The sequence below is a fragment of the Gobio gobio genome (assembly GCF_949357685.1).
Source record: "Gobio gobio genome assembly, chromosome: 23".
NCBI lineage: Eukaryota > Metazoa > Chordata > Actinopteri > Cypriniformes > Gobionidae > Gobio > Gobio gobio.
The window spans coordinates 10,645,207-10,667,854 of NC_137119.1; the positions used below are offsets into that span (position 1 = coordinate 10,645,207).

The 22,648-nt window shown below is 38.0% G+C and overlaps 1 protein-coding gene across 1 annotated transcript; it reads left to right on the forward strand.

The window, feature by feature from the left end:
* The first annotated feature begins 1,557 nt into the window (after positions 1 to 1,557).
* LOC307119304 (NXPE family member 3-like) lies at positions 1,558 to 19,227 on the forward strand. Its single transcript, XM_079805509.1, has 8 exons — positions 1,558 to 1,652; positions 1,739 to 1,797; positions 11,456 to 11,821; positions 12,001 to 12,413; positions 12,532 to 12,602; positions 14,722 to 14,925; positions 16,689 to 17,029; positions 18,578 to 19,227. The coding sequence occupies exons 1-8, from the start codon at positions 1,616 to 1,618 to the stop codon at positions 18,773 to 18,775; spliced, it is 1,689 nt and encodes a 562-aa protein (XP_079661635.1). The 5' UTR covers positions 1,558 to 1,615; the 3' UTR covers positions 18,776 to 19,227.
* Positions 19,228 to 22,648: the final 3,421 nt, after the last annotated feature.

Sequence of the window (22,648 nt, forward strand, 5' to 3'; positions counted from 1 at the left end):
TTATGTAACATGCAACTTATGCCCAGGAAGAAAGAGTCTCTACACGCCGGTGGCAAGTGATTCTGAAGCGCCTCACATCATCATATGCCACAAAATTAGTGGCTAAAAACCCAGGTGATAACGTTAGCTCCACTACCAAAGGAAAGTATAGTACTGATAATATTTACACAATATTTACACTATAGTAGGCCTACTGATAATATTTACAATAATGCATTGAATTTGATAGGTGTCTCTTACATTGTCCCACAGTAACATTACAATAGTGTACATTAATGTACAATGTTTTATAATAATAATTTATTCTATTTAGTGTCCAATTCATTCATTTAACATATCTAATATTGGGGGCATCCAAGTTATTTGACATATTTGAACATTTGGGGGAAAAAAAAAAAGTAACGCAGTAATTACTTTCCCTGGTAATTAGTTACTTTTATAATGATGTAACTCAGTTCCTAACTCAGTTACTATTTGTAAGAAGTAACTAGTAACTATAACTAATTACTTTTTTAAAGTAACGTGCCCAACACTGGTTGTAGGTCTACTAGGCATAGAGATATCTGAACATCTTTGCCAAATGAACATTTAAACAACTAAATCGGTCCAAAAACAATGAAAACAATTCATACTTACAAGTCACACAGGTCGCAGCCATCTTGTATTCCGATTCGGAATTCTTGCTCGGTGTCCTCACGGTTGTCCAAACTTCCGAGCGGCAAAATCCGAGGAAAGGAGGCGTGTTGGTGCGTGTTGCTAGGTAACGTCTGTCTTCCTAGTCGGAGCTCCGACACGGATAAATAATAGAACGCAGCATAAGACTTACTGTGACTTTGAATATTAACGCCTGATCACTCTTGTGGGTTTGCTACTGTTACAATTAAAAACCGTATAAGGATAAAAACATGACAGGCAGACATGATGTAACCAACACAACTACAACTAATACAATTTATACTGGGTTTGCAAATTATCAAGAATTGACAATAGTCAATCGTATTGGTGGCACCGAGGGGCCCCCAAATAAAATTCTGCTTAGGGCCCCATAAGGGCTTGGGCCGGCCCTGAATATATAATATAACCATCGGACTAAACCATTTTTTAGGGAGGGGAGAGGGAGGAGATTTGGAAAACTTCTTTAATTAAATTGCATGTTGTTGTGGTTTTCATTGAACTATCAAGCATACAAATATACTATAATGATTCATAAGAGTAGGGAAACATATGACATAACTACTGGATTTAGTGGGCCCCCAGGACATTGCCCTATAATTGTCACCACCTTTCACTCAACTAGCGACGGCCGTGCTCTTGGGGGATTTTTTTTTTTTCTTTCTTTTCTTTTGCTAAACAGGAAAAACATATTTGCTGAATTTTGTTGATCCCATAGCAAGAATATATTCATTATTTGAAAAACAGTTTGCATCTAATGTGTATCCAGTCAAACAAGCCAAACTACCTAAACCTTTAGTGTTATTTCAACTGAGCGTCACATGTGGGAACGTCTCATTTTCAGAGCAGTGTGGCCAGTTTAACAGGACATTATACATTATACAGGACATTTTACACTCACAAGTGGACATACAATTATTCCAGTAGAACAACAGACATAGCCATGGTCATACCGTCCACAAATATATCAAATCGACTGGGTAATCAATAGTTTATGAAGATAATACATTTATCATATTATGGGTCAAAAAGGATTTGGAAATGGATATTTTTTGTGTATCTTCAGTCTACAGGTTAAGACAATATGTACTAGTGACATGTTTTCTTTTGACATCATCCTGTCTGGTAAGTTCAGAACATTTATTAAAAAAATATTTTTTTTTTTTTATGTAAAAGCAGACTGTAAAGATAAACAAGCATTTCATCCATAAATTCATAAATCTGAATTTAGGTAGCATATATGAATTTAGCAAACAAAATACAGAATTTAACTGCTGTAATAATTTAACTGCTGTAAATTATTGTGGTTTTAGCAGTAGATTTTTATGTTTGACATTCATTTTATGAAGTTGTCTAACCACATTGTGATTGGCTTGTTTTGACTGTTGAATTTACTTAAGAGAAATATGACTAAAAAAACAAACATCGAATAATTAAATATAAATTCCACTTTCTGTCATCCCAACTCAAATTGCAATTCAATATGCCTACTTCAATATATTCTTTCATTATTATTGTGTAATTCATATATAGCCTACTTATCTTCATTCTTCCATTATCTGTTACTAAATGTAATCAATACGGAAGCCCTAAAAGGCCATGGATTATTATTTTTCTGTCTTGTTTTCTCGTGATCCCGAGATGATTGTTTGATTCTGAAACACACTGCACCCGGAGAACAAAACTGTCACGCGAATTTGATCGACGGATAAACCATGTGCTCTTTTATGTTGTGGATATTTCAGCTAAATGTTAGCTTCGCTTAATTAACATTTTATTTGTGTAGCTAATTGACGTTTAGATGATTAACAGAGCATTCAACAGCTCAATCGCACGCAGAGAACCTTCAGAAGGATGCCAGATTATTCTAATATTCTAAAAAATATATATATATTAGAGCTGCTTGGATTAAACCCACTTTATTTTCCTCATTCGTTTGAAATGAAATGATATGACATCATTTGTATGTTATTGTTCGTCATGTAGGATAGCCTAGGCTGTGACTAATATAATGTGCGTTACACTGGCTTCCTCCTATCGTGTTCTTCCAATAAAAAGAGGTGCAATATTCATATTCCAGATTTCCAAAGAAAACAAAAGTTTAATCCAGTTGATAGGCTAAATACAATCTTGGGATGCTGTTTGAGTGTTTATGTAGGCTATGTGTGTAATATCATTAAAAACCACACTGTGTATTGTAAATAATATAATAATATATACTTAAACTTTTATTAAATTTTTTTATTCTCGTTGCTTTTCTGCGCATGCGTGTCGTGAAAGCTCTTCGTCAGAAGTGCAATGCTTGTGCTGCATCTCAGCCAAGCGGCAACCTCCCGCAGTTTCTCTTAAAGCCAATACGGAAGTGCCTCAAACTGCAATTCATCAACTGGCCGCTAGAGACAGGATCCAGAAGGGAGCAGAATCTCATTGAGCCCCATGTTAAAATGGCCAACTTTAGAGCAGAATAAAACATGTTTACAGCCTGGTACAAATTGTGCTTTTGGTCTATACGGCTCATTTTGCCCTTCATGACAACTATGAGGGGGGTGAATTTTTTTATAACTCATTCGTTTACATTATATAAAGCCTTAAAATTCTGCATAATTAAGGGCGTGGCCATTTAGAGTGACAGGTGGATAGCCATTTATCTGCTGTCTGTTAGTCATCGCGATGACGCGCTGCCAAAATGGCTCGTCCCTACTTTGCGCTTCAGAACGGCTCATCAGAATCCTATGGGTGACGTCACGGACACTACGTCCATATTTTTTTACAGTCTATGATCTCAGCCTGAGGCGGGAGACGATGTAAAATAAATTACTTTCATGACGTCTCGCAGCACATAGGACGTTATAGAAGATATTTTCTGTGATTTTTAAAAAAAAATTATCAGCCTGCATTAATGCATTAAATGTATACAATGTCTATGGTAATGTGCCATCCCAACATAGCTTTCCATAGTATGCAGCCCAGCAGCTCATGATATGCGGACAAAATATAAGTTTGCTATAGGCAAACTTAGCCTGGTTTTACCAGACTCTCGTACATTTCATTTGTACATAGAGTCTGGCCACTCTCCATTGACAAGCATTTACTTCCTTGAAGGCGGGCACTCTGTTGAAGTTTAAAACTATTGGATCTGCCAAGAGTCACTCTGGATCTGCCTAACCAATCGCTGACGTTTGGTCGTGACGTATGTCACGCGCCGTTCGCCTTTGATTCTCACATTAACTGTGCACACCACTTCAGTATCAGTGATAAAACCTCGTGCATTCGGATTGTTATTTATTCACGGTGGAGAGGAGAGTTTTGTGATCAGAACGCGCTGCTCTCGTGGTGCATATCTCGTGCAATCATAACATGATTGTATGCTGTCAATAAAATGTCATATGCTTGGTATGATAAGAATAAATGCTGCCGTGAATAACAGCCCAATTCAAATGTTTACGTGCTTTTCTTCTTTTATTTTTTGAGCGGTGATGAAATATTTTGCTCTTGTAAACACTCGACCTTGGTGTTTGTCAAAAGCAGCCGATAATTCAGCCTGGGTTTTTCTCTCGGGTGGTGGGAGACGGACGGCTTCAGCAACTCCTTCACCACTAACGGAGCGAGCTGAAAAATACTTTTCCCGGACCACAACATCAGCAGTACAGCAGTGATTGTTCTTGCTCCGTGTAACGGGAGTTCGTTTGTTCAGGGAAGAAGGAGGCGGGAACCGGCGAACGTTTAACAACTTTTAATCAAATAATAAACACAAAATGAAAGTAAAAGCGGCAGCCCCTCACGGACTGCCGCGCACAAACATAACAAAACACAACTTAAAATCCAGGCCTGGTCCTCTCTCATCCTTCACCGGTGTCGCTCGTCCTTATATGCCTCCGTGCTCCCTCATGAGAGGACTCGAGACCGGTGTGTCTCAATCACGCACACCGGTGTCGCTCGCTCGTCCACCTCGCCACACTCCGGTTTTAACTTCTGGACATTCGTCAGCGGTACCACACACTCGCATCTTTCACCTACGCCATTACTGAACTACAACTCAAACTAGCGCACGACATCAACGTCATCGCTCTCAGCCACTCCCTCTGTTCGCTGATTGGACCGGTAAAAAATAGTTCGGGGGAAAACCTAAGCATACACCGCAGTCCCAGACGTAGTACTGAAGGAAAATGAAAAATGAGCGGAAGTACGTAGGAGGGCGGATCCAGGCTAAGGCAAACTAGCCACTAGTTAAGAATTCATATTTTTTCATTTAGTTAAATCGTGGATGTGATTTACTAAAACAAGGTAATAAATGGTGAGAATGAATTCTCAGTTCGTACTGTAGTTAATCATCATCATCCAGTTTATTTCAGCATTGCTTGGTCACGCTATTCAAACCAAAGCAATCAAGTTTTTTGTTGAAATTTTTTTTTTTTCATTTACCTAGCTAACAACAGTATGATAATGAGATCTCAGGTGAAAAAAGTACACAACACTTCAATTATGTACTTAAAGTGCTCTATTTTCGAGCACTATTTTTGTAGGCTATTTTATATGCCAAAATTCTTCTTTAGTACGTCTTAAAGGAACACTCCACCGTTTTTAGAAATAGGGCTAATTCAACTTCTTTCCTACATTTAGATATGTGGGCAAATGCATTTTTGTCTCATTGCATGCATTGTTTTAGTTTGGCAGGGTCGCCGCTAGCTTGGCTTAGCATAATGAATGGAATCCTATGTTGCCAGCTAGCATGTCCCGTGTAAAAGTGATCAAAAAAAAAAACCCACGTAATTACTTCTTGTGGCCTGTGTATTCACAACGAGTACAAATAGCGATGCAGATTAAGACTAGGCGTTTTCCTAGGCAGATATTAACTTGGGAATATTTTATGGGGATGCACAGGCAAAGCACTGCTACTTGGGCGCAGAGATATCACACAACACATGAAATCCCACTTTGCCTAGTCTTAATCTGCATCGCTATTTGTACTCGTTGTGAATACGCAGGCCACAAGAAGTAATTAGGTGGGGGGGGGGGGGGTTTATCACTTTTACTTGGGACATGCTAGCTGGCAACATAGGATTCCATTCATTATGCTAAGCTAAGCTAGCGGCGACCTGAACCATAGACCGTAAAAAAATATGGACGACGCGACTTCATTGACTTCCGCTTACCATAGTTGAAGCTTTCGTATGCCCGCACACGGCACTGACATCTTGGGACCGAGTCTGCGCATTAGCGATCTCGGGACCGGAGTTGCGCAGTAGAGAGCAGGAAGTAGAGGCGCGATTATCAAAAGCCCGCCCACACTCTCACAGATGCAGAACAATTAATTATGTTGGTGTGAAATAAACAGTTATAGAAATGTAGAAATTAAAGCTAAAGCTCCAATCTCCTCCCCAAAATCCGAAAAAAGTCTGTTAGTGCCTCAGTGACAACTTCACTCAGAGAAGCCGTCAATCTCAGCTGTCAACCATGACGTCACACCCCCCGTTTTTATAGCATCAAATAACGAACTAACACTAAACTTATTTAAAAAACGAACACTTGAAATGAAATCATCGTAATAAAAACTGCCTAAAATGACAGAAACCATCTTTAGGAAAAATTTTTTTGAAGTCTAATTGAATTGTTTAGTGTGTCTCGAGTCCATTCTAATACATGGAGGGGTGGGGTTTAGGAGCCATACTGGGAACAACCACCGGGGGGAGATCGAGGCGCGGAAGCTTCAGTTTCTGACTGCAGGCTTGACCTGAACCTGTTAACAAGGGAGCCGAAATAAAAACGGACACGCCACGCAGCTGAGACGCTCACGCGACGCTTGCAGTGTGTAACCGGTGTTACGAGATTTACGGTTTCTGGGATTTTCGTTTTTACTGGGCGGAGCCTACATGAATATTCATAAGATTCGTCCGCATGCGCGCCGCGCTTGAAACTGAAAATTTTAGTCAACACTTCTCAAATCTCCATTCTCCATACGTTTTAGGATTACTGAGAAAACAATTATTGAGAAAAGGTAATCAGGTTTCAGCGACAAACTAACGTTAGTGCAACTGTTATTGTTCAACACTTTATTGCTTGCAACGTTTTTTTTTCATTCTGTGCGTTTGTCTTGATTACAAACATGAATGATTAACGTTACACACATTGACATTCACAGTAAAGTAGGATACAGAATTAATCGTAATAATTGTATCTGTTGCCTAATAAAATATTTGTACCTTACACTGTTGTGGTTGTGCCATTCTTAAGTCTCTTATTTGGGAAGTAATAGCCTCGGTTTAATGCAAGGCAAAAGCTAATTCAAGGCTATGAAATCATTTTTCACCATGTTTTGCCCAGTGAACCATCAGAGCAGTGCCATTACATTTTTTAGCCTAGTCCATATTATGAAGGAATTAAATAAATGATTAAATATTAAATAAAAAAGTTTGGATTAACAACTGCACTCACTACTGTAATGTGGTTGACAATGAATTTATTTACAGGTGTGCATATTGAAAAGACTAAATGAAAAACATGTTAGCATTTCGTGCTATGGGCACTGCCACTGACACAGGCAGCGGATTTACGCTGAGCTTGCTTCTGCTTTAGTTTTTTTTAACATGGAAGTGTGACAAAGGCACATAGGCTATATAAATTCTCTAATGTGGATAAAGGCATATTTTGTCCACATCACTTTACGTCCTTATTAGGAGAAAATAATATTGTTTTAACGGCATAAGATCTCGTTATTATTACATAATTGAGTGGAAAAAATATGTGTGGCAGCAATGCATCACCGTTACGGGAACACAAAGTACAAAACTAAAATAATAAATGGTTTAGCATCCGCGGGAGTTCGATGGTTCCCTCCCGTCCCTTACGCTCTCAATCTCTGTTGTCCCTCTCGGTCCCACCCTCGCCCTGTGCCCAATCCCGTTTCCGTTCCTTTTCCCTTCTGGCTCCCCTTCATTGGAATAAACTCCCACTCCATATAAAACAGTCCCCTACACTACGCAGTTTTCGCTCCTCCCTTAAAACTCATCTTTTCACCCTAGCCCATCCCACTGTGTGCCCTAGCCCCTAGCCCCTAACCCCCGGTCAGGACCCTGCTTGCTTGCCCAACCCTGTCCTAGCCTCTGTTCTCATTGTAGCACCCCTCTACTTACTCACCCTTACCCAATAAACGTACCTTCTTCCTTAAACCTTTTCTTCTCAATGTACCGTTTAGTTTAAAAATTGTTCAGCGCCTTGGTTAAAGGCGCTATATAAATATAAATAAATAAATAAATACATCCAAATACATCGTAAATATGGAAATATTTGGATGTGTGTCAAATGAGAGAGGTCGCGGGTTTCTGTTTTGGTTCAGCTTTAAATTAATTTGTTTAGGCCTATAGCTAAATTTTTCATTCTTGTTTTGTTCTGAATACCATTCATTTTAAAGGATTAGTTCAAGAGTGAGGGTCAACTAAAATAGCTTAGGCTAGGCCTATCATATTCAGCAAATATTCTTTCAAACCAGACCTGCTAAGAGCGGGACATGAACCAGCGATCATTTCGGTATGGGAGTTAGGCACTAATAAGCTGCCTATCGACTACCACATGCCGCGCCGCTTTTAAACACTGTTTTGTTATATTAGGGACGATTTCTCGTTTTGGAAACATTACTCAAAGCTTTTGACCAGTTATTAGGCTACTAACGTGAAAAGTATATGTGTAATAAGTTGAATGTAGGTAGGATAATTGCTGAACATGAAATCTTAGCAATTGCATTAAAGTAGGCTATGATAAAGAGGTGAGATCTTTAATATGGTTAGTAGAGATTAAAATATCCAAAAAGTATGGCTATTGTAGATAAATACACCCTTTAGTTCATATAGGCACTCCTTTGACTAAAATGATCCGTGCTGAATTTGTCTGGTCTGACTCAGTTCATCATTGATTGGGTGAGAACAGTTCAAACTTACTGGCTGTGAAAATCAGTGGGAGTGGTTCATTATACTATAAGCAAATCGCCGTAAATAACATGCGCTCTGTGCAACCAAAACAGCGTTTTTTAAGCCGTCATATGACAAGCTGAACAGCGTAAAAAGCGGCGCTTTTCAGGCACACTAAAACGCGTCAAATATGGCATCATTGATGTATTTCGCGCGATTTTTACGGCATTTGTAATCGCAACGGCGTATTTTGCGGCGTAAATACTGTTTAAAACGCCATATTTTACGGTGTCTTAAATATGCACAATAAGGTGCAAACAGAATACAGTGACATCAAAATTAGTTTTAATAAGCAATAAGTTTAGTATCACACTGAACACTATTGCAGTAGTGAAGCTGTGATGAGTCATGCATCTATAGCAGTTAGAACTTAACGATAACAGATACATTATTATTTAACAACATTAGTTAAGTCAATTTCTTATTGCACACAATACTGCACAAGATATAGTAATCACGAAAGGTCTTCACTCTCTCTGTCCCAAACGCGTTTGGGCCAATCTGGGCCAAAATGAACTTTCTAATGCAGAGTTCACACTGCCCGATTTTAGGCCCGATTTTGACTCGCCGACAGGTTTCGACAAATGCCCTAAATCATAGTCAAATCGGTGCTCATGCACGTGAGTGACAATCACGTAGTGTGAATGATCAAAGACGTGATCAGAGAGATTCGCAGATGAATCGATTAAAAATCCTGCTGTGTGAAATGGTTTCTGACTGAAAAATATAGGGCAGCAGGAAGTTCTGGGAGGAGTTATAGACCAGAATATAAGTGTTTTAATATATATATTTTTAATTCTATCAAACAGAAACAAAGCACAAACATTTGCTTGACCAGCCGCAATAACAGCACATTTCAAAATTATTTATTTACCTCAAACTCTCTTTGCAGAGTTTCCTTGCTCCCTGTGTCTCCCCAACCATGTCCTCCTCCATAATCTTTTTTTCCCCTTCTCCTTTTCGCTGCATATCAGCGCATAGACAATTTAGATCGCAAACTTTCTGCAGTTTGTAATTTTTAATAACAATTCCAGTCTTGCGTGAAAACTCCGGTCCGACACGCGCCGCGTGATCTCGCGTTGTTTACTTGTCACATCTCAGGTGTCCCAATACTTTTGACAATATAGTGTATCTTTTTAAAAGTTCACAATGCTGTTGCAGATAAAAATGTAATGTGGATAACATTGAATATTTATCTTTTTGTCAGGTTACAAAAAGATACTGATTTTTAATCACTCAAACCCCTTTATCTAATCATCTAACCATTGGACTTGCACGTCCGTCATGTTTGTAGTTTTTTAACACTTTTTATCAGTGTTTGTAGTTCTAATCGAATCCCGTCCAACTCACAATGGTTTGTGGGCAATATCAGCCGTTAGAGTGTGTGTAGATCTGCACTTCAGATTCTAACCGGAAAAAGTAGACCGTCCGGGTATCTTTGGACTTCTCTTTTCAACATACTACAATTTGGGACGTACTAATTCTATTTCCGAATACTATTTAGGATGGATAGTATGCAAAATTGGGACACACCTTTGGACTTGGTTTTCTGTTTGCACGTTTTCCCTGCCTGAGTTTTTTTTTACCATAGTGACCTAATTAAGTTAATCATTTCTTTCAGTTGTGCATCTCATTTTCTCTTGAAGCCTCTTTAGTTCTCCCTGTTTCAATTTGGTAAATTTTTACTGGAGTAGATGCCATTTACATTAAGTACAAATATACCGCCTTGTTTGCTAAATGTCTGGTTGGGCAAGACAAAATAATGGAAATCACTGTATCAATGAGAGCAGCAATAGTGTAGGGGTAAGACGCATGGCATCAAGTTTTGTCGTAAATCGACCCAAGGTTCGAATCCACCTTTTACCAAACTCGCTCTACTCCCTTTTCCCATCACATATCAGATCGGAAAGGCATTTATTTTCAATAAAAATGAAGAATATATTAGAAAAGTGGAAATAAAGCGTCTAACATGTGTTTAATAATAAGTGTTTATCGGTTAGGGGTAGGTAAACAGACATGTGCTGAGTTAGAGACGATAAAAGTGAGTGGGTCCAATATCATTGATCGTAAAAAGTGGGTGAGTCTTGTCCCACCCACATTCAATAGTTCCGACGCCAATGTGTGTGTTAAACGCTTTACAAATTAGATTTTCAAACTTTAACCACGCAGCTTATCAGCAGCCAGTGAGCAAACAAGAAACATTCTTATTATTTTTCCCATGGAAAAAAAAACCAACAAGAAGAAAAAAAGCAGGATTTCTTAAATGTCTGGCTGGTTTGCAACATAATTTTTATATAGTGCTAGATGCTATAAGTTGTTTTCACTGGAAGTTTGGCGGCTGTGTACACTCTCTTGTCTATTCACATTAGTGTATGGAGGTTACAGAGAGAAGAAGGAGACCGACTCGATTATGTCACTCACAGTGCTTCATGGATGGAGATAGAGCTCTTTTAGCACGTTTTGCTTGTCGCTGCTCTCTCATTGGTGGAAGTATTCTCAATTATTTTAGTAGTGGCGGGAAAGCGAGTTAAATGTCTGACAGACAGCCATCTTGATGAGAACTCAGTTCACTTTGCTGTTCCATATTGACTTGTTGTGTTAAGGCAACTCTTTACTTGATGCATTTGAATCCATGACCTTGGCGTCTCCTGTTTGAGCTACTGTATATAGTAGGACCTAACCCATTCACACTTTGTGCATGATTTCACCAACTGCCTACAGATCCACATTTAGTATTATCCAGAAAGTATCTTTATCCACAATGAACATTAAAAAGTGAAAAAGTGGAATTTGGTGTGATTGATATCCTCGTCCTTTCCCAGGCTCTATCTCTATGGGGATTGAATGGTGGGATCCAAATAAGAATAATTCAACCCCCCAGACCTAAACCAGTTCCTCGAAATAATCATTCTTCATCCACAATATCTGCACTTGACATGGGAATCAGTGAAGTGGAGTGGGAAAGGCTACATAAGGTTCTGGACTGGCCCGGTCCAGATCAAGAAATCACTCAGTTGGATCAGAGCACAAGTCCAGTCCACTCAACATTCTCTATTGTGGGACTCAAGGAGAGTTACAAAGTGGGAGAAAAGATCTCCGTTACCATCACAGCCAGAGACCACAACAAGAACCTGAAAAGATATGGAGGAGATTTTTTCCAAGCAAAGCTATTCAATTCAAAGCTAAAGGTGTGTTTATTTTATAGCATATTTTATTTTATATTCAATTTGTATAAAATGTTAACATTGTGAATTGGTTTATTTAAAATATATTACTAATACATATTATGTTTAGATTTATAAGCTTGCTTTACCTACAGACATTAGTTTTTTGCATTACACTTTAACCTTCTCCATTCTTCTTGAAGGCGAGTGTGTACGGGGAGGTTGTGGATCACCGTAATGGGACTTATTCTGTTGCTCTTCTTCTGCCCTGGGAAGGTCAGGCACAAGTTTATGTACGTCTAGAGCACTCCAGTGAGGTTGTGCAGATTCTTAAAAAATACAGGGAGTCCTCATTCCCACGCAGCCACTATAATGGCCACTATGAAGGGCCAGGACCCAATAAAACGATCAGTGAAATAGTACAATGTAATCTGAAGTGGGGTGCAGATGGAAGTTGGATTAGAGGCGACTGCTGCTGTGAGTATAAGGATGTAAAAACAGGGACGGTGTGGCAGTGTGAGAGACCGAAGAAACTTTCTTGTGACAACCTGGTTCATCACTCAAGAGGAGGTCTGGAAAGCCCATTAAATCATTTTGAGACGCAACTTTTGTCAAAGTAAGTGGGAAAGGATTCCAATTGAATTTCAAAAGAATTGTAGAAATGTAAATTATTATTTAGTATTAGTGTTATTATTATCATTATTATTTCTAAGGAAAATATTATTATTTCACAGGAAATTAACAAATGTGGCTATTACTGGAGACAAAAAATTAATAAATGTTCTTCCCAACACCACAACCATTGGTATGTTTACATATAATCCGTGTACGTTTTGACCATTTCATTTCCTGTTTGGAAAATGTATATATATATATATATATATATATATATATATATATATATATATATATATATATATATATATATATATATATATATATATATATATATATATATATATATATATATATATATATATATATATATATATATATATATATATATATATATATATATATATATAGCTACAAATGAGTATTCAGCTTTTTTGTTTATTGTTTAAATTGGTTTTAATATTCAGTGGGCGGCACTGAAATGCCCCTTTTCAGCCTGGTCTCTTTGTTAATACTTGGGTATAAATATGTAACATGTTCAGGTGCAAAACATAGTGTAAAGTATTTACAAATCTTTTATATCATAAATATATTTGTATAATTGCCCTTTTACCATATTATAGATAAATTGTAAATCCCTTAATCCTAGCCCAAAATCCAAACATAACCCTTTTATAGAGGATATCAAAAGAATAACATTTAATGGATAGAAATGTGAAGGAAAATTACACTTTAAAGGGTTAGTTCACCCAAAAATGAAAATTCTGTCATTAATTACTCTTTTTAATAACCCCGGCGCTACGTCATATTCTCGCACATGCGTCGTGGAGGCACACACGGAAGACAATAACAAGTTGGATAAAGATGTTATTTTGATTTTTTTTTGCGCACAAAAACTATTGTCGTCGCATCGTAAAATTATTGTAGAGTCACTGTGGTGAGATGGACTTTGTAACAACGTTTTAAGTGCCTTTTATGGGTCTTGTGAGTGTAAATGTACTGAATGCCAATGGAGGCCTATCTGAAGCCTTTCTCAGCCATCAGCTTTCAACAAAAATATCTTCATTTGTGTTCCGAATATGAACGGAGGACTTACGGGTGTCGAACGACATGAGGTTGAGTAATTAATGACAGAATTTTCATTTTTGGGTGAACTAACCCTTTAAGTAACAATATAACATTAAAAAGATATTTTGATTTGCTAATCCCACTCCTACCTCTAAACCTATATGATGAAGTGTGATGAAACAGGTGAGATCCAATGAGCGTTTGATATGACTGCCGTAAAAAGTGTTTTAATCTTTTTAATCTAAATTGCTCATCTTGTGCTGCTCTCAAATGTCACGCTAGATGTAGGCAGAAGTACCACCCCCATGTTGAACTGCAAGTCTTCAAAATAAACTACTTGCCATTAGGCGAAAACCCCGGTACGTATGATTTCAGCGCTCCAACATATGGAGAATCGCATTGGGCTATTTTTGACTGGCCATTGGTCTACTTTTGTTGCACAGACATGGCAACCCTGACAGCGGCCTTTTGTCTTATTGGTCAAAGTGCTTCTGTACAGCCTTTATTGTGTTAGGCAGAGTTAGTAAAGCACTGCCAATGTGTTTAGCATAAATCATTGAATCTGATTAGGCTGTTAGCATCTCGCTCAAAAATGACCAAAGACTTTTGACATTTTTCCTATTTAAAACTTGACTCTTCTGTAGTTACATCATGTACTAAGACAGACGGAAAATGAAAATTTGCGATTTTTCTTGCGTAATAATCAAGGATCTTTGCTGCCATACCATGGGTGCAGAGGCGCAATGATATTACGCAAATATATAACTTCCATCAACATAACCAACGTGACAACCTGCTTGCACAGGGAGCGTTCTGGGGACTATTTTCAGGCGCTGCGTAATATCATTGCGCCGGCTGCACCCATGGTATGGCAGCAAAGATCCTTGATTATTACACAGGAATGAGAGTATAGTTCCTAGCCATATCGGCCTAGAAAATCACAACTTTTCAGTTTACGTCTTAGTACACAATGTAACTCCAGAAGAGTCAGGTTTTAAATAGGAAAAATATCAAAAGTCGGTAACACTTTGGAGCCGAAGCTGGCCATAGAGCATATTTATACACACAATAGACAACAAAAAAAAAAAAAATAGACACAATAGACTTGTTCTTTCTTTTTTCCAAATAGGAAATGGTCAAAACATATTCTGATCACAGATATAAACTGATATTAAATGAATGGAATGAATTGAATTTGCATAACTATGACAGTCTTTCCAGTAAATGTTTATTTGATTTAGGCACAAAAGAGAGATGTACATCTGGCATGACAACACCCGTTCCTGCAGGGTTTTATCTGAAAGATATCTGGAATTCTTTTATATGCCACACCCAGCAATTAAATTCTTTACAAATGGGAAATTGTCTTAAAAACAAGATAGTCTACATGATGGGAGACTCTACCACAAGGCAGTGGTTTGAGTATTTAGAAAGAAAAGTTCCAGGTAAGTTATTCAGTGATTTGACTTTGTTGTCAATGTCATTTAATTTAAGACTTGATAGCATGAATGTATAATATTAAATAAGGAATTAACATGGGTCTGTCTGCGTCCTGGAGTACTACAAACCACACCCTTCCAAGTTACACCTACTACAACAAGTTACTCCTCCCGTGAAGAAACAAGCGTGGATGTCATTGACTAAAACAATCTTTTGAAGTAAATTATGTATGAAACGTTTGTAAGACTAACTTATATTGCTTTTGAATCTTATGATGTATGAAATAACAGCTATTATTGAAACATAAAATTAGCTATACAACCAGATTAAAACCTAACCTTCAATAAAAATAAAAATGTACAAACAATTTTTTTTTTAGTTTTATTTTAAAAAATAATTGAAAAACTAAGGAAAACAAACAGGTTGATTTATGTTATACAATCTGTATGCCTTATCACTTGGTGGTGATAGTGAAGCTTAAAAAGTGTGGAAAGTAAAGCAGAAAAAGAGAAGTACAAGTGATCAAAGTGATGACATCAGCGAATCCAGAGGGAAGGGCTCTGATGACATCACGCATGGCTTTTGGTTATAGGGGGTGTAACTTGAGGTAGGGGGTGTAATTTGTAAGGGTGTGGTTCGTAGTACTGCGGGACACAGTTGGACACACTTGAGCTACAGAGGCCCCACAAGTATTCGGACACTTAATCCAAAGATGTATTAATATCTTGGCATTAGATGAAATACTAATTGACACACCTTTCAAGCAAAACATACAAAAGACATTCATCAGGTTTTAAACTTGCAAAATGCCATTACAAATATGTCTTAAAAGTGATCTTAGTTCTGAGAAAAGCTCATGGCATTTAAGTCTATGTTAAAGACATTTATTTTCCGTGCTTTCAACTGTCCTTAGTTATATCTGGTTTTGAACGATTTGTGTCTATGGATGTCTGTTTAATGCTACTGAACTGTGGAATCTGTAAAGCACTTTGGTCAACTTGTGTTGTTTTAAATGTGCTGTATAAATACATTTTTGATTGATTGATTGATTGATTGACACATAAATCAGTTATATAGTTCACAAAAAATGGAAATTCTGTCATCACTAAGCCTCATGTTGTTCCAAACTTGGGTGACTTTCTTTCTTTGGAACACAAATGAAGATGTTATGAAAAAAATAAGCTAAGAAAATTTTGTTTTGGACCTCACTGACACTTATTATATGGACAAAGACAATTAAAAGATTTGCCAAAATATATTTTTGTGTTCTGCAGAAGCAATAAAATGATGAAGGTGGGAATTGAGATCATAAAACGAATCCATATGAATTGAGCGGTTTAGTCCAAATTTTCTGAAGTGACACGATCGCTTTATATGATGAACAGAGTGGATTTAGACTTTTATTCACATATAAACATTCATCAATGCACGCATAAGTTATGGTAAACGAAAGCTCAAGCATGCTTAATGTGCGAAAATGAGGTTGATTCTTTTTACAATCTCTTTATGAAGTTTTGGAAGTGTCAAAGTGGTAGTTGCATGGACTGTCAATGGAGGGACAGAACGCTCTCAGTTTTCATTTAAAAGATCTTCATTTGTGTTCTGAAGATGAGCGTAAATCTTACGGGTATGGAATGACATGAGGGTGAGAAAATGATGCCCATATGTTTTAGGGGGCTGCTGTGTACAATAAAAAGCAACTTTGTAAAGCTATTTGATAAATGAATAAAGCAATGATTCTAATGTTATCTTCACTTATCTTGTTTAGGCTTAAAAAGAATGGACCTCCACACTCCTCGTACTGGTGGACCCCTAATGGCTGTAGAGTTGAAAAATAATATCATTGTTCACTGGAGGCCACACGGAGTTCCTTTGCGATTTTATAAAATGCTCATTACCGATCTGCATTATATCGGCAATGATATTGATGAAATAGCTGGTGGTCCTCATGCAGTCGTTGTCTTCACATTCTTTGCCCACTTGGTTTTTCACCCAATAACATTTTACGTGCATGAAGTGACCAAAATCCGTCAGTCTGTTGTTGCACTGCTGAGACGTGCCCCAGAGACCACCGTCATCATCAAGTCTGGAAACACTGCAGGAGTGAAGGTAAAATTGCTCATTTTAGTTTTCTTGTGATAATATTTTATGTTCAACAAGAAAATATAGTGCATTTGTTCTGCTGCCTTTTTAATGAAAGTATAGAAGCACTTATCCACTTTGGAAGATTCTTAATGCATCATTAAATGCCACCTGAAGCATTTTCATTTTAGCCTTATCAAGCCTACATAAAGTGAACTACAGTATGCAAAAAATTTAAATTATGAAAAATATGCAGTATGCTTTTTTTTATTCTACTATTTTTGTGCATAATTACATGCAACTATCCCCAAACTAAACCCTTGCCCAATAGTAAGTACATGTAGTTAGGGCCCGAGCACTGATGGTGTGGGGACCCTATTGTAATTGCTCAGTCTAATATTATTCTTCAAAATGAATCGCATTTTTGGGGGCCTAAACATGCTCAAAAATTCATAACACTTTGCACAGGTGTCAGAAGTGGTGAAAATTTACATCTGATATGGGTTTCAGAATTAGGTGTGGCAAAATGGCTCGATAGCGTTACCTACAAAATTTCAATTAAACGTTGTTTGCGCTATGTTTCACGTACTAGTATGAAATTCGGTAGACACATGTAACATCCCAATACCTAAAAAAAAGTCCCTGAAAACCCAACAGGAAGTGAGATATTTTCAATTTTCTATGCAAACGTTTTGCAGTTTTTGACATTTGCATGCATTGTACTTTAACAAACTCCTATTTGGTCAGTCTAATCTAAAGGCCTTGGCGAAGTTAAATTGCAAAGATCTTGAGATCATACAATGTCTGATCTGCCCCAAACTGCACATGTTTTATTAGAGTCCTGGCCTGAAGACATCTAATGCACTCCCAGAAATATATTCATGTTCAAATATGGTGAAATATGAAGTTCAAATATGCCATCAAGTGCCAAACATGTTAAAAACATGTTAAATCATGCAACCCTTGGCTAAGTGCTAATGTATGCGATTAACGCCACTAAACAGGAAGTTGTTGTAACTCAGGCATACAATGTCCAATCTGCCCCAAACTACACGTTTGATAATAGTCCTGACCAGAAGACATTTACATGCCAATATTCAGTTAGTCAAAGTGCCACCTGCTGGCAGCAGGAAGTGTGGCATATCAAAATGACTTTGCTATTTTTGTGCTTATATTATAGTGCTTAAATGCACTATTCACTGTTTTCCTGGGGCCACCGGATGGCGGTGGTCCTGGTTGCGAGCGCCCTTTCATCGCTGCTTGCAGCTTTAATTAATCATTATTATTCAGTATTGTATAATTACAACTTAAAATAAAGTGTAACCCACACAAAAGTACAAAAAAGTACAGGGCTCTACGTCCAATAGACACACAGTAGCATTACATTCAAACAATAGAATTAATGTAGTTTTTCCAAACCGTCTATTTCTAATACATGTTTATATTTTTGTCTTTAATTGTATTATTCTGTGTCTTGTTTTATTTGTATGTGTGCACTGGAAGCTTAATTTACCTTGAAAAAATGGTTGTGCAGGCTCTTTTTGATGATCGTGATTCTGATCTGTGTTGTTACAGAACATTTTTCAAAGTGATTGGTATGCAATGCAGCTGAACACTGTGATGCAGGAGATGTTCAGAGATATTGATGGAGTAATCTACTTCGATGTCTGGCAGATGACTTCCTGTCACTATCTACGTGAAAGTATTCACCCAGGTCCTGTTATCATTGCCAATGAGATCCAAATGTTGCTCTCATATATCTGTCCTGTCTGATCCATCAGACACAACCTTGCTTCGTCATCATCATCTACAATGTATATACAGTGAGACAATGTCAACACGGTCATACAAACAAACTTCTAGAACTTTTTTAGAAAATGAATTGTATTACTCTTTATTTTAAGGTGTCTGTGTTACAGTGTAATTATACATAATAATAATAATAAAATAAAAGTAAATAAGTATAATTAACTAGCCTACATGTACACACTTTAGGGTTAGGATTTGGTTTAGGGGCATGTTATTATGCACTGTTTATAGTCATTACTATAGTACATATAACGTGTAACAAGGACACTGTAAAGTGTAACCATGAATTCTATTAGAAAATAACATAAATTCATAAACATAAAAATATGTGAATATAATAATTTGTAAGTAAAGTGATCATTTTATAACTGTTTTGTATCAATTAATGTATGAAGTTTGTACAGTAAATACCCACCAAAAGTATGTTTTTCGTCGTCTTTTCATTACTGCTGTCACTGTGATACTGTGTTCAATTTACTGAACTAGTAGAAAAGTTAACCACAATACTATAATAAGCTGTCTATGTCATAAGACATTAACATTTTATTTGGAAAGGGGTTGTTGACACTGTCAACAACAAGATAAAAATGAATATAATTGGTATTGTCATTATTTAAAATGCAGTAAATGGTTAAAAAAATGTTTGTATTATGGACCTGTTGACATAAAAACTTTTTTTACATTTTAGAGCCAAATCTCAAAATTGTCCTATGGTGTGACTGTCTCAAGCATGGTTCAATAAATTACAAGTTTTATAAGCATAAAAATGTTAATAAATACCTCAGACATTACACATATCTATTTAGGTGAATGGCAATAATGTTTTTCATCCATATATTTCTAAAAGCATAGGAACTTTATACGAAAACCATTGAAACCCATGTCTTCCGATGTGACACCATATCCTGATTTTAAATCGGGCAATTCCACTGACAAGTTTAAAGGTCTTCGTGATCCCATTTTTCAAACTTTAGTTAGTGTTTAATGTTGCTGTTAGAGCATAATTAATACCTGTAAAATTATAAAGCTCAAAGTTAAATGCCAAGCGAGATATTTTATTTAACAGAAGTTGCCTTTCAAAGCCTACAGCGAACGGCCGGTTTGGACTACATCCCTGTATTCCCTGCTTTAATGACGTCAGTAGAACAGTTTGTTGACTAACCTCCGCCCACAAGAATACGCAAAAAAGGGGGCGTGGTCTTGTTGCTCTCCCACGTGGAGAAGAGGAAGTGTTGCGTTCGTAGAGTGTGTTTGTCGCCTTGTCGTCGAGACGCTGTTATTTTCAACCGGGGCATAGAACAATCTGAATCAAATCTAGCTGGAATGACTCTGTTATTGAATAATCTAGATTGGATGGAGCACCTGGTTGTATTTACCAGCTTCAGAACTGAATGAACCGGAGAATTCTATATATTCTGGATCTAGATCATATGCAGGGACCATACACACGTGGGGGATCCCCACTTTTCCCGGTGAGAGGGTTCAAAACCCACACTTTTTCTGCAGTTTTTCCACAGTTTTGTACAGACTCCTTACAGCAGTCGCTCCTGCATTTCTCTGGCCGCTCTGTGTCTGCGCTCGCTGCGGCTGCCTCCTCTCCCCTCCCTCTCAAACATGACACCGGCTTTGAGTGTGACCGACTGATGATTGGCTGCTCTGCCTTAAGTCCCGCCTTGTCCAGCTTGTGCTGAAGAGGCAGGAACTTATGGATATGGTATCGCAAGAAAAGCAAGAAAATTTGAATATTACTTAAGACCAATACAAAGAAAGGATTTTTAGAAATCTTGGCCAACTGAAAAGTATGAGCACGTACAGCACTCAATACTTAGTTGGGGCTCCTTTTGCCTGAATTACTGCAGCAATGCGGCGTGGCATGGAGTCGATCAGTCTGTGGCACTGCTCAGGTGTTATGAGAGCCCAGGTTGCTCTGATAGTGGCCTTCAGCTCTTCTGCATTGTTGGGTCTGGCATATCGCATCTTCCTCTTCACAATACCCCATATATTTTCTATGGGGTTAAGGTCAGGCGAGTTTGCTGGCCAATTAAGAACAGGGATACCATGGTCCTTAAACCAGGTACTGGTTGCTTTGGCACTGTGTGCAGGTGCCAAGTCCTGTTGGAAAATGAAATCTGCATCTCCATAAAGTTTGTCAGCAGCAGGAAGCATAAAGTGCTCTAAAACTTCCTGGTATACGGCTGCGTTGACCTTGGACCTCAGAAAACACAGTGGACCAACACCAGCAGATGACATGGCACTCCAAACCATCACTGACTGTGGAAACTTTACACTGGACCTCAAGCAACGTGGATTGTGTGTCTCTCCTCTCTTCCTCCAGACTCTGGGACCCTGATTTCCAGAGGAAATGCAAAATTTACTTTCATCAGAGAACATATCTTTGGACTACTCAGCAGCGGTCCAGTCCTTTTTGTCTTTAGCCCAGGCGAGACGTTTCTGACGCTGTCTGTTGTTCAAGAGTTGCTTGACACAAGGAATGCGACAGCTGAAACCCATGTCTTGCATACGTCTGTGCGTAGTGGTTCTTGAAGCTCTGATCCCACACTCTCAGAAAAAAAGGTACAGGGCTGTCACTGGGGCGGTACCCTAAGGTACAAAAGTGAAAAGGTACATCTTTGTACCTTACTCACCCCTGACATGTACATATTAGTACCTCAAAAGGTACATATCAGTACTTTAAGAGTGCATATTAGTACCTTAAAGGTACATATTAATACCTTAAAGGTACATATTAGAACCTGTTTTGTACCTTTTGTACCTGTTTTGTACCTAAGGACATGTTTTGTCTTACTTGGCAGCACAGGGACACTGCAGGCAGCCCAGACCTCCGGCGAGAGAAGGCAGACGGTGAGGAATGACGACGAACAGGCAGGACACAGGCAACGGCAGGAAACACACAGGAACAGGCGAGAACACGGGAAACATCTAACAACGCTCTGACAAAGACAAGGAGAATACAGGAAGACTAAATATGGTGCGCTGATGAACTGCAGCTGGTGCGCTGATCACCTGCGACAGGTGTTTTGATCAGCAGCAAAGAAGTGGCTCCGCCCCATCCACAGACACACAACACACACACACATAATATATGAGACAGTGAATTCATGTACATATTAGTACCTGTTTTGTACCTTTTGTACCTGTTTTGTACCTAAGGACATGTTTTGTACCTTAGGGTACCGCCCCAGTGACAGCAATGTACCTTTTTTTCTGACAGTGCAGCTGCAGTCCACTCTTTGTGAATCTCCCCCACATTTTTGAATGGGTTTTGTTTCACAATCCTCTCCAGGGTGCGGTTATCCCTATTGCTTGTACACTTTTTTCTACCACATATTTTCCTTCCCTTGCCTTTCTATTAATGTGCTTGGACACAGAGCTCTGTGAACAGCCAGCCTCTTTTGCAATGACCTTTTGTGTCTTGCCCTCCTTGTGCAAGGTGTCAATGGTCGTCTTTTGGACAACTGACTTGACAGCAGTCTTCCCCATGATTGTGTAGCCTACAGAACTAGAATGAGAGACTATTTAAAGGCCTTTGCAGGTGTTTTGAGTTAATTAGCTGATTAGAGTGTGGGACCAGGTGTCTTCAATACTGAACCTTTTCACAATATTCAAATTTTCTGAGATACTGAATTTGGGATTTTCCTTAGTTGTCAGTTATAATCATCAAAATGAAAAGAAATAAACATTTGAAATATATCAGTCTGTGTGTAATGAATGAATATAATATACAAGTTTCACTTTTTGAATGGAATTGGTGAAATAAATCAACTTTTTGATGATATTCTAATTATATGACCAGCACCTGTATATCAAAATAGTAGG